The 18,156-nt window shown below is 37.6% G+C and overlaps 1 protein-coding gene across 1 annotated transcript in view; it reads right to left on the bottom strand.

Moving 5' to 3' along the window:
* IARS2 (isoleucyl-tRNA synthetase 2, mitochondrial) overlaps positions 1-18,156 on the bottom strand; it is a 28,911-nt gene that overhangs the window by 3,344 nt on the left and 7,411 nt on the right. Inside the window, exons 12-19 of the mRNA XM_075749292.1 lie at positions 17,141-17,301; positions 9,594-9,696; positions 8,859-8,952; positions 3,383-3,491; positions 2,491-2,593; positions 1,347-1,472; positions 776-907; positions 50-156 (exon numbers count right to left, since the gene is read on the bottom strand). Coding sequence (XP_075605407.1) covers positions 50-156; positions 776-907; positions 1,347-1,472; positions 2,491-2,593; positions 3,383-3,491; positions 8,859-8,952; positions 9,594-9,696; positions 17,141-17,301 — 935 coding nt within the window. The remainder of the gene's footprint in view (positions 1-49; positions 157-775; positions 908-1,346; positions 1,473-2,490; positions 2,594-3,382; positions 3,492-8,858; positions 8,953-9,593; positions 9,697-17,140; positions 17,302-18,156) is intronic.

Genomic DNA, 18,156 nt, shown 5'->3' with positions numbered 1-18,156 from the left:
CACACTAACTTGTTTTTTTCCCTTTTAAAGGCAGCAGGAACAGACTTACCTGTCTTTGATTATGCTGAAATAAAAGTTAGACAAGTTTCTGGAACAGAATGCTTGCAATAATCGAACAACTTTGCTATAATCATATTCTTTGTATGCTTCTGTAACCTGGGAGAGGGAGCAGAGAGAGATAAGGACGCTGTATCAGTTTCCATCACGTGGCATACAGTGACAACCCCTGATGAACCTGAACTTACAGAAACTGTAATGAGTGACACAAAGTCTGGGAGAATCTTTTCTTTAAAATGTTGTTGGGGGAAGAGTTAATTCAGTTAACAATTAGGACAAGGAAATAATTTCAATTCAAATTTGAGGGGAGAAGATGGGGGAACCCCAGAAATTATACCCATTCAGCAGAACGGTTCTGAGTAACAGAAATGACTAAGTTTTAGACTACAGCAGGTTCCGAAAGCTCTACGAGGTTTTTGGGTTTTTTTTATATCCTATTCTAACTATTTCTAAAGACTTCTAACCTGAGGCCTTGGGCAGGAGGGGAATGAGAAAAACTGGTTGGTGTCAAAACCAAGTTAAGAATGTTGAAAACAAAGCTTTCCTCTCAAAAGTTGAAATGGGTTTAAGGAGTGCACATTGCATCAAAGAAACCTTTGTGGTCATGATTTGCCTATTTGACACATACATTTTACTCATATACTTAAAGAATTTTCCTTAGGGGGTATAACCAATGAAAAACATTACACATATATTCATCTAAATATGTTACCCCTACCTTGCTGCCATAATCTTGCAATAAATGCAGCATGTATTGATCAACGATGTACATCTCTGAAGCGGGGATGGAATCGGTTTCTGGATTGAAGCCAGCCACGTTTCCCAGCATGAAGCGTAGTGTATTCCGAAGCTAGGAACAAACCAGAAAAGTTAAACCTTAATGGTCTGCACTTTAGATGAAACACAAAATGGTAATATTCTATAATGACTGTCCTGGTGTCAGCTGAGAGGATTGTTTGAATACTAAAAAGTTGGCTGTTTTTCAAACTGATTGTTTGAATAGTTACAAAAGCATCATGAAGAACATACACCAAAGGGACCTCTGGAAAAGTAAAGAGAAGACTGGCTATTACCGAAGCATGCTGCAAAATCTACTTTTCCTTAGTGCACTTTACTGTTTGATCCACAGATGTAAAAAGCAGTAGAACCTACCTAAATTAAGTTTGGAAAAGCTTTCTTTAGTCTAAAGACTGAAAAGCTTCGCAATGAATTCTACTCAGCCAACACAAACCCGAATACAAAGAGGACCTGTGATTAGAATGACGAGGGTTGGCGTATTTGGCTCTCACCTTGTTGATATCATCTCTTGCAGCATTAAGTACAACGGGCCCAATCAACACCTCAGTAAAAACATTCGATTCTGCCACCCACCAGCGCAGAACGTCAGCACCGTACGGAGGATCCTTGGTGTGATCCTAAGTAGAGACAGAAAGGCACACGAGTGAGACGGCTGGGGGTCCTGCAGCACGGCGAGCAGAGCAATTCCCCGCCGTCAGTGCCACGAACGTACCTGTGAGCGCGCGCCTGGAAGGTCGCTGTATTTGGAGGCCTTCGCCCTCTTTTAGCAAGATTTACTGTTAAGCCAGGGCTACAATATATACTCGCAGCAGTCTGCGTACAGGCAATGCTAGAACTTGGGTAAGTTGAGATAAACTCATCTTACAGCCTTGAATCCTTTGAATGCTTAACATTAAAATAGCAATGTTAATATCTAAAACTACAATTTTTTCCCCCTTCAGACTGTTTTCCACCCTGTTTTCAACTCTGAAAACGGCTTCTCTCCATTTTGAAAGAATAGAGACTCTTGCATGTGTTACTGAATCAGATAAGCAAGTCTTGGTGAGGATTGATTCTTTTGTCTACAGCGCTGCAAAATCTGCTTAGCAGTCTCAGAAAGAGCAACAGCAGGACTGGGGAGGGAAAAAACTCGGAGCATCACCTGCAGTGCACCCCCCCCCCCCCGAATGAAACAAGTTCCCAGAGCCAATAAACAGCCCAGGCTGAGAGCAGATTGCTGGGGTGCAATCCCTGTTCTGGCTGCTGTACTGCTACGCCCAGCTTGCAGGTTTCAGTCAATTTGAAAGCAAAGGTTAATTTTTTAATTTGTTTTTTTTTAACCCCCCCATCATTTCATCAACAAGATTCCCAAGTTAAAAATAACCATTCCACACCTATATAATGCATTTTCTTTTCTCTTTGCTCAGAACAAAGGTTGTGGGATGGTTTTTTTAGGCACTACAGCCAAAGCAAAACAACTCAAGGTTTTTATTCCAGCCAAATGAAATTGCAGTGTAGCCAAAGTCTTTAGAAAACCATTACAGTGTTCTGCTACAAGTCAGCTGCTTAAGGAAAAACATGCCACGAGGCAGCTACAGAATCTGGTAATGAAAAATTTTAACTAGCGATTCTTAGAAACTCAAGAGTTTGACTTACTTCGCCTCCATTGATCACTACATCAGGGTCAACCACATTGCCAATAGATTTAGACATCTTCTCCCCTTTCTCACCAAGAGTAAATCCATGAACTACCAGAGTCCTGAAGAAAAAAATTCAGTGAAAACAAAATCCCAGGAAAAAAAAAAAAAAATCTATGTGAAGAATACATTTCCATTAAGGATGTTCATAGATCAAAACATACAAAAATCCTGTATTTTGGTAAGTCTGAGGCTTCATCTGCCAAGTTCAACCAACCAGGAATATGCTGCACTACCACCCAAATAGTGCATACACCTTTATTTTCATAGTTTAATTTTGCCATGTGAGCAACAGATTGTTTGCAGATATCCAAGGCATATGTATTTCAGATGAATTAAAGACTAAAGCAGCATTTACTCTTTAAGCTAATACATTTCCCCGAATCACACAACCTCTTCCAACTGACCCGCATTACCATTCTCTATGCTTTTCGTCTTCTAGGGGACAAATAGGATGTCACAGCTCCAGTGTAAGACACGCACAGAGTGATTCTGAATTCCTTACAGCCTACCATTCAATTCACAAGTCAATGATCTTAAGAGGTTTTCATGCTGTGCCTCCCGTAATAATCCCGTCGGTTACGGGAGTGAGAGAGATGAACAGCAAAAGAACAGACCTGTATCTGACAGTGTAATACAACATACCTGAGTGACTGAGAAACAAACATCTATTAATTAATAAATCCATTACAATCTAACCTGAGAAAAACTTTATACTGAAAATGTAAGAACACGAATCATATACCTAATAATGGCTTGATTTCTGTTGTTTAAACACTTTACTGCCACACTATCAAAAGCCCAATATTTAATAAATGAACTAGCAATGTGTTTGCAATCCATTCACTTACTTATATGGTGCTTTTTTCCTTGCTGCCACACTAGTTAATAGAGAGGATTGAAACCAACCTCCCAGTTGGTCTTTTCCTTCAAGGTATGTATCTGCTCTTTGCTCTGCACCTTTAAAAACAAGATTTTTTTAAAAGTATCAGTCTGTATCTTCAAGCAATTAATACACTTAACAGGAAGTCTCTGAAAGGGATTAGTAAAACTTATTCTGCTCTTTAAACCCAGTAAATAAGTTACGTTTGTAAACGGTGTGCGAGATATACTTGAACGTGATACAAATGATTGATTAGTACAATTTTATTTTAAATCCAAGATCACTGAACTCCAAAATTCAACAAATAAGCCTGCTTTCCCCCAAACAAAATAATAAATTATGAAAACAGATGCTATCACGCTCAGAGCGCTTCACAAGAAGTTTGCAAAATACTTTCCAAATACTCCTAAACAAACTGAAGGACCCAAGAAAAGATCGCATACTTTAGAATTAATAAAAATCTATGCCACAACCAGAAACTTCACCAGTTGGGAATTATTTGGGATACAAGTCACAGGTGTAACGTGCCTGACTAGCCTGTGTAAGGCGTCAGGTATTTTCAGAAAAGATCAGGAAGCTTTGGCAGTGACTGCAGCTCACCTGCAACTAGATTTAGATTTACATTTCAGGAAAGGGTTAGGACAACGTGGGAAACAGCAAGCCTGGTGTGGGACAGAGGGGTCTGGAGGAGCCTGTCTTGTTTAGCTTATCCAAGTGAAGGCTCAGTGGAAATATTATTCCCTATAAATACACGAAAAAAGCGGAATGCTAGAGAAGAACAACTGGAGCTAACATTGGCATCAGAGAAAAAAATGGGCTACAAGGCACACAGACCAGGTATTAGCTGACCGCACATGAAAAGCAAAAGAGCAAACTGGGCTTTCCCACAAGGCTGGAGGAGGGTGGCGAAGTTTTAATGGCTTTACTGGTGGAATTCAGTCGCTGGACAAAAAGGTACAAGACTTGTTGACTCAAGAAGTTCCTCCTCGTTCTAAACAGCCCCAGAGCGGTCACCATCAGAGTAAGAACAGAATAATGTGAAACACAGCAGAACATGCAAGTCAAAGCCTACAAACGTGCAAAATTATACACATATTTGGCAGGAATTTAGTTTTGATTCTAAAAGTTGGTGGTGCAATTTTCCAGATATTCTGTGCTCAGTTTTTATCTACTGGCTCCTTTTATCCTCTCCCTAGGACCCCTGAGACAATGTTTCTTCCTGCTGCTGACACACTTGATTTATTTGTTTAACTTAATGGAAGTTTCGATATTTAGATCCATCCTGCAATAAAAGGAAGTTCAACATTACAAAGGTCAAGGCTATACAGTTCCAGCTAGCACAGGAAAAATGCGTGGGTGGATGTTATGGTTTTTAACACATTTGTTTATTCCTTCAAGAAAATCTACAAAGAGTTTGGGTTTTAAAAGTAGAATAAGTAGGGATTGGCCTGTGTATTAACAAACTGCAAAAATACTTGTGAAGACAAGATAGAAAAAGCATATTTACAGTAAGGAAGAAGTGTATAAGAGCACATTTGTTATTTACAACTAGTTTACTAGCCACTGGTTTTAGAGAACCGAACTTTTCATGGAAATGCCAGTAGTTACAACCTAGAGAAGAATTTAAACAACTGATTACAAACTGTATTGGTCTCTTCTGCCAGAACTGGTATGTCTGGCAGGCTGGCAAATGTAGCTTCCAAAGTTAATGGAGGCCTCACCATTTTATCTATGTAAAATACAGACACGGGGTTTGCATAGACAAAGCCTGCCTTCTAAGTGCACTGGTAACTCCCCTACCTCAGTTTCGTTAAAGTTGCAATGGTTACAAAGAAATTAATTAGAACACCGCGCATGTTCCTTCATAAATGGAAGAGTATGTCCAACAACCCCGAAAAGACTTTGCAGTTGTTTATTTTACACTGAGGAATAGTACATAGGTCATTAAAGAGAATTACAATTTATGATCCTTCTGGTTTGGATTTCAAGATTCCATATCTTTGATCTTACAGACTTTGACTTTTAGATTAAACGTATTGTATTTTAATGCCACGAATGAATCAGCTAAGATAAATTCAAGTCTCTCAGTCAGCACAAAAGTTTAAACACTTAGATAGGTAAGTTGTAAAATAATCACATTCATTCGGTTAAATATTAGCCAATAAGATAGGGAAGGAAGTTATGAAGTTGAGAACTACCATCATTGCGATACAAAACTATGGGTAAAAAGCTGTGTGATTTTTACCAATGGCATATCACCATATTGCAATAGAGTCCAGCATGCATTTTTATATGAAATAATTTTGAAAAATAATATTCTTAAGGTTGTAGTGCAGATGGCCCTCTGCCCATGAGGAGAATGTCAAGACCTGAAAGAGAATTTTAAGACCGAAAAGAATTCTCTACAACAGATACTCCAAAGACAGCTACTGAAATAAGCACTATCAGAAGGCCGAACACAAACTGAAATTCAAAGCAAAAAAGAGAAAAAAAGTCCTAGGCACCCCAGCATTGAGTATTCAAAATTAGCAAACGCTTTTGAACCAAATTTTGCTTTTACCACACCTTCTTTTTGGAGGCAGTATATTAACACTCTTCTACCTCACAGCAATACTGTGAAAATAAATTTATTCCTGTATGAAGCATTCAGACTGAAATTTTAACATTACATAAAAGACTAGGGAAACAGTTATTTTAAAAAAAATATTTGAGGCATGTATAGCAAGAAACAGGATTAGACAGCACGACAATAAACTGTTCAGTGAAAAGAGTGTTAGGCAAACAGCATTAATGAAGCAAACAGTATATACTGAAGAAAACTTCAGTAGCAGTGGGTTTTTCAAAGCACGTTACACTTGTGGATCTGCTCTCGATGGTGCAAGGGAACTACTATTTATTTACACACGACCCAGTTATGAGTGTACAATTTTGGTTTTGTGACTACTGTAGCTAAATCTTTGCTCTTAGTGTGTAAGTTGCAGCTTCCTACCTGCCACACTGCTGATGTAGAACGGTTTGGTTAATTTGTCATTTAGCTAGAAGTAGTACCTTTGCCACACCTAGGCTGGAAAGAGGAAGCCAACTGTAATTCAATGAAAAAAGAGCAACTTTAAGTCATTTCCATCAGAACGATGCCCTGTCTCTGGTAGGAAACGCAGCAGGGCAAGCACTGGAAATACGACTGTATCCATGCAACCTATGATTCAGGTCACTGAGCTTGCTGTCACTGAGCAATTCCTTTAACCTGTTCAAAAGCCCCATATTGCAGAATTTCTCTCTCCTCTTCCTCCTCCTCACCCCCTTCCCAACCTGCCGTATTTTCTGAAAGCAATCTGTGTGGCCATCAGCTAAAGGGATGAATTTTATAATTGCTGCATCTCATTTAATAAGCTCGGACACAGTCAGTTCAAGTCCAGTGAAAACTCAGGCCTAAGTTCTCCAAGTTGCAGAGAGGCTGAAGAAAACAACTTTATTTTTGCGAGACTGAACTGGCAGGGAAATTTGAAATGCTGTTTATTCCTGCTGGTTACTAACAGACAGATCATTGATTTATAATTTTCAATAACTGGAGTTCATGGTAGAGCAAAACAATTATAAACATTAGTCTCACAGTTTTAGCCATCTACTATATCCTCCAGTTGCCCTGAAATGAATTCACATGTGGAGAAAGAAACACTGTCATGCATGACACTGTCATCAGAAGGCAAGCGATAACTGCTGTTATCACTGATCTCCTACCACAGAATTAACAGGTAGCACTCTACAGGTAGCACGCCAGCTCTCATATCCCTCTGGGTTTTCATGAGTTTAAGCCACGGGACGTTGTTCTTCCTGTTGTGATATTCTCTAAGCAGTTTTGGATTTCTCCATGGATTTCATCCATTTTTTTTCCCCAGAGTACTTTGGAAAAAAATTGCATCAGCCTGTTTGTAAGCCTTGCCAATTATTTTTATTGACATAGGAAGAAGTTCTGCAAAAAGTTTTAGAAGCTAGAGCATATTGGAAAATACAAGACAAAACTATTAATTCAACAACTTGTCTTGCAAAGTGCATTTTTCATAAAGGGTAAATTAAAACAGTAATTTCACGTGAATCACTGAGACTGTACTTCCACTTCTGGCAGTGGCTGGGAGCCTCAATAACATAGGAAAAGAGTACTGCAAGCTTTGTGTCATTTCTGAAGACAAAGAGGCTCACGAAATCACACTGCTTGTTAGTCCTTCCCCCGACTTTTGAACCAGTGGGGCCCTCTCCAGCCATGTCAGGCAGCAAAGGAAGATGTTCCGAGTTCTAGCAAGTTTCATGAAAATAGATGACTAGATAAAGAGGAACTTTTAATGGTTCCATGAAAGAAGAAGTCTGTACTGTGATTTATTAGACATCACAGAATCCATAAGGGAGCCTTACACAAATTAACAGTGAATCAAGTGTCTTGATTCTGCTATTCCTTGTTAAACACATTGTCTTTCCTCTACACAGGATTAGAGGTGGTTTCTGCGTACTGAGGTGTTAAGCCCTTACAGAATGCAAGCATGTAACTGTGCACATAAAATACCACTACTTTGTTATACCTTTCAAAACCAAACCAGAAACATCTTTAAAGAGTATGAACTTTACTATATGTAAAGGTCTTCTAGAAAACGAATGTTTGCCAATGGTACTGTTGCCTGACCACGTTGCTAAGAAATAAAAACCTCTGGTACTAACGTGTTTTATAATTCAGCAAGATTGTTATCACACAATTGTGTACTGAGGGTTTAAAGTCCAACAGACTTGATGTATGGGACCAGACTCCTCCTTTAGAAGGGACTCCTGGCTTTGGACTATCCTCCAAGCAAACAGTGTATATTTTATATATTTTTATACAAATATGTATCTGCTACCTGCTGAGTAGCAACTACTGACAGTAGGAGTTATAAATAGCACATAGCAAGTATGAATATTTTACGCCACAATAAACTGCTTTAGTTACTGAAAGTAATCAGAAGTGAAAAAGTACACTTAGACTGTTAAAATTACAAAACTTACTTAGATGCAGCAGCTGATCTCAATTTTGTTCTGCTTCACAGAGCATGCACAAGCACAAACTGAAATTTGTTAACAGTTATCAACCAGCAGCAAAGTACCTCAGCCGTTTCTGTCATGAAGCTTCTATACTCAAAACAAGTTATGTTCTGATTAGAAGATACGTGGTGTGCCACACAGCAGAATTGGTCAGAATAGAATATTAGAAAAATCTCAACTTCAACTATGCTGAAAATGAGTTTCCCAACATTAAACCCTTATCTTTACAAGCAAAAGCAGCTTTATGAGAAGTCACAGCCAGTTTGCTGCTGGCATAATCTAACTCTGTTTTACTGATGCCAACACTATCATGCAAAACAGTTACATTTATTTTGTCCTCCAAGTATTTTAAAAGAAAGATCAAGATGTTAATTCTGTACCTTCCAAAACATGAGCCCAGGAAGTTCCGCTGTCAAACCAGATGTCTAGGACATCCTGTCCCTTGACATAATCCAAAACATCATGACCACCAGCCTAATGGAAAAACAGTTATTAAACAATGCAAACGGAATACTCTGTATCATCAATGCTTTCCAAAGCTAGAAATAAAGTAGATTTGGTTTCTGGACCAGTTTTGTACAGGCTCTGCTACCAACTTTGTGAGGGAACACAAAATAATTTAGGTAATTTTTCACAATAGTTTTCAGATAATTACCGATGAAAACCCAAAACAGAACAAGGAAAAATTACAAACACTGCCCCCTCCCCTCCCCTCCCGAGATGGCAGAGTAACACTACAGTTTGTGTGCTAGCTTAAGGATACTATTGTTAAAGGAACAATAAAAAGTTAGGAAGAACTAAATAAAAATTTTAATTTTATTTTAATGACAAAGACTTAATATATACTTGGGCTCATAATTTGATTAATTAGGATGTCACTTTCCTCCTGAAGTAAAATAAGGGGGATGGAGATCTCTGCCCTGAATTCCTGGCACAAATCTGATTGTGTGCATTCTGCCATACTCGGATCCCACTTTCTGAATATCCCTTTCACAGGACACGTTCTCATGGAGGTACAAGATTGAAAAGGATCATAGGAACATATGAAGGTTTTATATTATTTCCCATCACTGAACTGTCTCAAGCACCTTCTGTATTTGAAGTAAAATAATTACCTTCGCTACAGCCTCTTTTGGTAGTAGTTGTTCAATAGGAAGGGTCCACCATGCATCTGTTCCTTGCTGCTCCACTATTTTGATGACATTTGTGATGGTTTCACTGGGTTAGAAGGAAAAAAGGGGGTTCATGAATTGATATGTTAATTGTACCTTTCTATAACCATCCCAGATCCAAAGGAGTGAGATACTCTGATAAAGAGATCAAGCTATTTAAACCTGTGATTTTCTAGCTTCTAGTCCAGACAAGACTCCACAGAGCTTTCTGCCTGTATTAAAAAGACTTCTTTCTTTTGTCTTCCAAGCTGGGTAGGGTTGTGTAGAACCTGGACATACAGAAACCCACCTATCTTCCAAACAGCTTTTTCTGCAAATACTCAATAACTGGGCACTCAAAAAAAGATGCCGGCAGCTTGAAAACTTCTAAAATCCATTTCACTTGCTATTTTTTCACCTTGGATTTACAGAAACTAAACAACTATTTCCCCCCAAAATATTTGCTCTTTTTGACAACAGGCTTCTTTTCTCCACTGGATAAAGAGACCTTGAGAACTCAAGTGGAAATGGAGAGTTAGGAAATGGCAGCACGAAGGTTGTGAAATAAATAGATAGTACAGAAATAAGGAAAATAAAAAAAATTAAGCATTTTTTCTGATGTGAACAGATAACACAACCACAAGGCATGCAGTTCTGTTCATTATTTATGACTCTTTCAATCGTTGTCCCCAGTAGGTAATAAGGCCATGGGGAATTGATTTTTAATATCATTTAATGCCAAGTCTAGACATAAGTTAAGATAGCTTAAAAAACAAAGCAAACCTCGCACACTTTGTCTTACTTGTCATAGACCACTTACTAAAGAGGTGATTTTTAAAACATCTGCTGTATTTAAGGAGTACAGCAGATCATCATGACCTGCCAACTAAAATTGGTGTTACCCAATCGACCAGAGATTGGTTTTGAAGTCTAGAAATGAGGATTTAATCAATTAACTAACTTCTTCATACAGTATTGTGAAAGGGGAAAAAGTAAAACAATAATCTGGCACAATTTTCTTGAAAACACAAAAAGCAGATGATCTAACTTCTTTAATGTCATCACGCTGTTTTGTATCTGGACTTCAGCATAGTATTTTTTCTGTACTGCTAATAAGTTGAGTTACATCACTACAACATTTAGTGGACTCTTACACACAGAGTTTAAGCATGAAAACCCATGTTCTCCAAGAAGATGCAGAACAAATTATAATTTAATTACATGACATGAGGTGCAACAGTAAGAAGAAAATGCAATCTTGCTCTTGATTGTGGGAATGAAATCACAATGACAGACTAACAGTTTTGTATTAATCAATCAATCATCAATTAATCAATTTACTTTTCAAAGTAAATTCCTGTAGAATGTCCCAGTAGGTTTTCTGGAGAGAAAACCCACTAACCAGTAACACTCACAAAACCACAGCCAACAAGCATACCATTGCCATTCTTACCTTTTCAGGCTAGAGTGGCTGTCATTTACCTTCTAGTTTAATGATGAAAGGACACAATTTATGACTTTGTAATATATCTGCTAACATTTATCTTGGTAAAACAACATTTAGGAGCTCCGGTTCTGAATGGTATCTTTTCCTTTCAGAAATATTTGCACAGAGGCCTATTTGCCTATACTTCCAGTTATGAAGTGTTACTTCTCCAAGACAAAAGCAAACAACTACTCCAGTCCTGACAGATAGCTGGTAAGTATCCCTTATGGCTTGCCTCCTTCAGGCTAAATCTTCAGATTCAGAAAGCTCTCAGGAAAAATCAAATAAGCCAAGGAGAAGTTTTTTTGTCTCAGCCCAGACTAAACTATTCCACTGAATTTGTCTCTCTCTTGCGGGTCAGTACCTTCCAGTGACGAGGCTGGCTTTACACCCAGACCTTCAGTGATGACACAGACCATAGCGCCTGGGACCATTTTAAAAAAAAGCAACATAGACCATTATTTTTCATTCCTCGCCAACAGAAGGCTCCATCTTTAATTCTTCTCAAATGCAAGATCAGTGTATTTTTAAAGACAATTACGGATAACTAGCTGTCTTCAAGTGAAAATTTGAAGAGCTCTCTCTACAGTCTCAATGACCTTCCTATGGGCCAAGTCATACCCATGGAAGTCACCAGCAGAAGATGGAGTAGCTAAATTAAGAGGAGGATGATTTACCCTAAACTGTGCTTATTACTACATAAAATGTTAGTGCATGTTGAGCGATTCATGGAAGAAGTGCTCAGCTAATGGCTCTGGCATCCAATTAGAGCAAGAAAGTTTTTATGCTCATGAATCATGCCCATAACTAGCATGGAAAAGCTACCAGTGTGCCCCATAAACCAAGTAGAAAATGGAAAGAGGAACTAAGCTTGTCTTCTACGTGACTTTCTTATACTGCAAATACACTTCAGTGGAGGGACATGAACTCGACTTAGAAATTTTTAAAGCTCTCAGCAGGTATTTAATGACATCACTGTTTGTAGGGATTTTTAAAAGGAGATAAAACCAGCTACAGCCCAAAACTAAGAGCTACCTTGGACAACATGTAGGAATATACTCTTAACAAACAATGTTTTCCAGCAACCATCTGGATTCAGTTTGACAAGAGCAGAAATCTTAGTTTGTCAGATGTTCTAAGCTTTAAGTAAAGCACAAACAGCCTGAAGTGCCACCAGTTTTCTGACATTGCAACTGTTAATTGCAATGACATCTCTCCTCAGTGGAGGAGATAATGATTAAGGTCAGGCCTATCACACAAATACCTGGAGAAATTAACAAAGGGGGGGACACCCGAAACACTGTGTTAGTGCAAACTGTATTACCTGCAGTGAGGATGAACTGTTCTCCTTTCCATCGGAGGCAGGGGGATGGACAAGAAGGAAATAAAACCTCGCTATCATTTTCCCTTGGGAAAACATCATAAAACGACTGACTTCATTTACAGTAAGTAAGCATTGCCAATGCCACACAACAGTTGTCTACCATTGTAGGTACACCATTACTACAAAATGTACTATGGACTAACCTTTTACCAAGTGTATTGCTATGCGATGCAAAGGCTTATATTGTTAATTTATGAAGAGCAGAATTATTTTAAAGACACATTTTCGTGACACGTGAACTAACAGATATGATTATGCTACAGATAAAAGTTTTAAAACAACTAAAAGAAGGTCAGATTTGCGTTACCGGTCACTTACAAGAAATAAAGAGTCAATGACTGTGAAGTCAACTTATAATTGATCGATATTCTCAAAATTCTATCACAGTTTCAAATCAAGTAAAAAAGATATTTTAGCAGTGCAAGTTTTTTTCATCATATTCAGTTTCCCTACAGAATATAAGTGAACATTAACAGGCAAGTATTTTATAAGAGGAGATTGTTAAACCCAAAGATTTCCAGGATCCCATTTCTACAAATACTTTTTCCTCCTACAGTTTGAAAAACCCAAGAGAAACAAACAACCCTCCCTTTCTCTAATCCTTTCCCAGGATAGTTATGATTAACTATTGCCATAAGAGAGAAAAATTACTATATTTAAGGTATCTGTGTTGTAAGGAGAAAGACTTTTGCAAAGTACTTTTATGTAAGGTGTAAGTGAAAACCACCTTTCTCAAATAACTACTCATCACTTTATAATCTATGGGCTTCAACGTGAGCACGATAATTCAGAGTTAGCAATAAACACCATTGTAAAACTTTGCCCTGTATTCATACACTATCTAGAAGAACTTGCATTACGTGTCACTCGCTACATTTTAACACTGAAACCCCTACGGCAATTCACGCTACCACGACACCAGCCAATCACTCTGAAGTCTGATATTGATTATGCTGAACACTTATTTAATGTGTTAACAGAAATTAGGCAGCATTAAGATATAGTCAGGAGGAGAAGAATACAGTGCCTGATGTTCTCTCAACCTCTTTTCAAGCAAGAGTGAAGACGGCAAGTTATCTTCGTTTTTGCATGAACGTAGATACTTCAGCAGTAAGTATTTAGGTTACGGTAAGTTGCTATTGCTTACAAGTCACTGAAATATCTTAATATTTTACAAAGCAGTTTAGAGTGCAGGGTAGATCTACTTCAAAAACAGGTTGGTGTTTGCGGGTTTTTTTTTCCCCCCTCAGAAATTTAAGTTACTTGTTAATCAAAGTCACAGAGAGGGAGACAGAAGTTCTCAGGCATTAGAAAAATTTTTGCAATAGTACTTATTATTACCAATATCTGAACAGTGAATTTGTAAAGTTAAGAATTTATTGTGTGGGGTTAGATTAAAGTATTTATCTCACACTTATGACCTGGTCTGAGCTACTACTGGAAATACAAATCTCTCGGTTTAATTTTGGATCTCTTTCTCACTTCTCTTCCATGAGTTACAGAATTCCTAGAACCAGAATGTTTTCTTACAAAATCTATTACATTTTGAAAGCTGACAAACAATGTAAGTGTTTATTTGTGCATGTATTCTATTTAAAGTATTTTTTTCTCCACTTGTGCAGAAAAATCGCACAGAATCTTACCCCTGTATTCTCATAATTCTTACTGAAAATTGCAATAATGAAAAAATGTTCTCTCTTATTTCTCTCATATAGAGTTTTGTTATACTAATTTTTAACTCCTGATTGCAGTATGATGTGGTATACTCTACATAAAGGGTCTAATCTTCAGTAGCATATTAAATTCATAATCTCAGACAACAATGTTATACAGTCAAATGTCTTTTAGGGCTATGGGGGGCCACAGCAGCAAACAGGATGACTCATGGAGATCTTGCATCAGACTTACTACATACAAGATTACAGTCTAGCTCTTGGCTTTCAAGTTAGAAAGACAGGATTGCTGGTGTGGGAAAAATATTCTGTTAGAGACAAGCAGTTGCATCTTGAAAGAGAAGCTTTCCGCAACCTTTCACATGACAAATTCAGGGGAAACTGACTTAGAGGGAACCACGGCTGTTTATTTTAGGGATTTTTTTTTTTTTTTTTAAAAAAAAAAAGGTCTTTTTACAGGTGATACATAGACAGGATCACTCAAGACTGACCATCGGTGCTCTCATATGTAACAGCAACTCCATGTGGACTACACTGACTTCCAGTGGAGATGCTGTTACTTTTGATAGCCACTCAAAAACTCCGGAGCAGCTGCTACTGCATGTTTACCCACCATTCAAGATAAGAAAACAGCTTTTGTTTTGACATGCAAGTTATTTTATTTACTGTTGTTTTAATACTATTAATTATTCAGACAATCTGAGTATGAAACTTCATAAGTTTTTGAAATATGTCAGCAACCTATTGTGATACGATTTCAAAATGATAATAATAATGCAAATGGAACAAAACATTTAGGCTAATTTGTTTATTTCAGTAAGAACTGGTGTCCAGGAAAATGACCTATGAATTGACAGACTTCTTTCTAAATTTGCCTGTCATTTCTATAGGCCAATATTCTGTGCACTCTTCCTACTCTGGTTACAGAAGTCTGCTACAGCTAACTTTAAATATTTAATGTATGTTTTACAGTTTTCTTTGAAAATTTCACCTCTACTGTTGAGCATGTTAGAAGTAAGGAGTACTGCTTATAAATGAGCATTATTAGCTGCCAGTCAAATGAAATAAATCTACTTTTCAAGCATACTGGATATGCCTTTTTTTTTTTCTTAAACATCTCTCTTTTTCCTCCAGATCAATTCTAACCAAACACGCTACACTGTCCCTTTGTTCATTCACCACCATGGGTGACTGCTAGACCAACAACTACACACAAAGGTCAAATTGTTAAACTACTGCAGAGTTTATCACATCAAAATGCCCCAATTGCCACATATCCTACAACTCCAGCAATCCTCTCCCACAGCTCAAGCACTTACAAAAGACACCCTTTTTAATACAGGTCGCTGGCTTTCAAGGTAATTTTCCTACAATCTAAAGGAATTCCCATGCATCCCTCCTTTCAATTGCTTTCTGTACCAGCTGGGTCAGCTCCTCTGCATTCTGAAGGAGCTGTTGCTTCATGGTGCCCTTCACATCTGAGTGCCAAACGCTAAACTATTTTTCCTTACACTCTTATTTTGTTGTTAAACTACATATTTAATAATTTTAAGCAAGCATAAGTAACACACTCAAGCCTACTCTGCAGACAGACTATGATAAGTATTCCTCAGAAATTGTAATTTTTTAATGTGAACATAGACTTACTTTTTTAATATAGTAACAGTTTTTGCAGGTAAAATGATTTTACACCCTACAGAGCCTCCATGCCTTTATTTCCTGATGTGCGTCAGCATTATTCAGGTACTATAAACGACTAGAGTTATTGTGGTCTTTTCTCACAGTTATTGCCTACTGAGAGAGAGTCAAAGTACGTATCTGTGCACCTACACACCCAGCCACACTAAGTGAAGCTACGGACTAACTGCTTAAAGTCCATTCCCTGCACTCCACACCCTCAGCTTCACCTAATACTATACTTACATGCACAGTCCAGCCTCTGGAAAATATGCTGGACACTCTGCAGTTTATTTATTACACACCAGAATAAAAAAAAAAGTTCTTCAACACTTTAAGTTCATCTCCAGCTACGCAATGTTATTATCCATAATGAATTTCCATAAATGGTTGTAAGGTTAAGATGTATAAAATGGAGTTACACTAGCATATCTCAAGACAGAAAACAATTCTGGAAATATACAATGAATGTGGAACTCCACAATACTATTTTTATGAAATCATTTCTCAGAGAACATTCACAATTGAAAACCTCTGTTCCCCAAAGGGGTAAAAGCAGAACTCTACTACTCAAAAGACAGCAAAGGATGGTATTTGGTTGAGGTTTCTTGTTTTAAAGCAGACCTTGAATTTCCTCTGCATTACATTGTCTGGAATTCCTGAAATGCAGCATTGGCAATTTCTGGATTCTATTAACTAAAAGATGGCGGAATAAGGCTAGCATCGGAAGCTTGCAACATACCAAATCATAAAGCTAAAGGTCACTTATGTTTATTAAGGCTGGGTCTTCAAAAACACTCTAATTTTATTTTGAAACAAAGTGCAGTTATTTATTCTGCGACTGATTTGATTATTCCACTTTGGATATCTCGTTGTCACTTATTCAATTGCAAAATCTATTCTGACAAAATACCGGTATTGTTCAATTTACAGTGCTACAATTACAGTTGTAATCTATTCTAACTACAACTTGCATTTTACTCTTTGCTTAAATGACTGCTGGCAGCTCGCTTAACTTGAAGATGAGGGATAAAAGCAGCAATTACTATCAAGGGGACTTTTCAGGTAACTTAAGTATCTAAGTAAATTAATTCCTATTACTTACATATGAATTACCTTTAGAAATGAGTTTTTGATTTTCATTTATAGCTGAATTAGTTCTGTGTATAAAACAACTACAAGTAAAAGCATGCATTTATACTTAAATAGAAGTTTTATAATATTGTATAACTGCAGCACACCAGACATTGCTCATTCTTTCATTTTTTAGTATATAAAGCAAGACAAATACCTGTTTATCAAGCATTCTCCTGTGTTCTTCTGATAAAAAACAGGAATTGGAACACCCCAACACCTTTGCCGTGATATACACCAAAACGTCCTTCTGTCCAGCATTTCGAGCATTCTGTTCACTGCAGATGTAGGAATAACTTTCACTTTTTTCAGCACTTCCTATAAAGTACACAGTGAGCTGTTGAACACGCTTCAGCATTCAAACACTGCTTTTGCTACCAGTAAAGAAAGGTACAGGTCCACACTCCCACTCCCAGTATTGAATAACATTCTCGGGCAACTGTCACACGTATATCATTTACTTCACCACATATTGCTCTTCAGTAACATAGTTTGAACATGTTATTGGAAGCAACACCTCCACACAGAGCAACCAACGCTTTTTTTGCCAGCTCTGATTCTCTAGCAGATGCACCCTAAAGTGGGCTAGAAATGGGATCCGTCTCTCTATCTGAAGTTTAACAGCTCATTGTGCCTCGTGCTGCCGTCTACTTTGAAACCACACCTTGATACATACTGCCTGTATTAAAGTGTGGGCTACCACTTGCTCCCCACCCCGCTAAATAACCATCACATTTTCTTTCATTCTAGATAAAGATGAATATGGAATAAACACCTCATGCCCTAATTTGAATGAAATCACTGTTACCCAAGACAGCTTAAGGTGCTGGTCTGAGTTTTCTGTGTGGATGCACATAATTTCAAAGAGCACTGCATTTAAAAAAAAAAATGTTTTAAAGTTACTTAAAATAGGATTGTGGCAAAATTAATAGGGGAGCAAAGATAGATGTCTGGCCATGCAAGGCTACCATAACAACAAAGGTAATTTTAATAGTGATAAAATTGTCTCTTCTGATTTAATTCCTTGAAACATTGTATTTTAAAAAATATTTTGGGGGAAAAAAAAATCAGTAGCTCTAAGAAACTTATACATCTCCTGTAAATACAATGAACAAATATGTCAGTCAATGTATTTATCCTGGATTATATCAATATTGACAAAAAACCCAACAA

The sequence above is a fragment of the Balearica regulorum genome, chromosome 3 (genome assembly GCF_011004875.1).
Source record: "Balearica regulorum gibbericeps isolate bBalReg1 chromosome 3, bBalReg1.pri, whole genome shotgun sequence".
Lineage (NCBI taxonomy): Eukaryota > Metazoa > Chordata > Aves > Gruiformes > Gruidae > Balearica > Balearica regulorum.
Note: the sequence above shows the minus strand (reverse complement) of the source record. Positions and strands in the feature narration are given on the sequence as shown.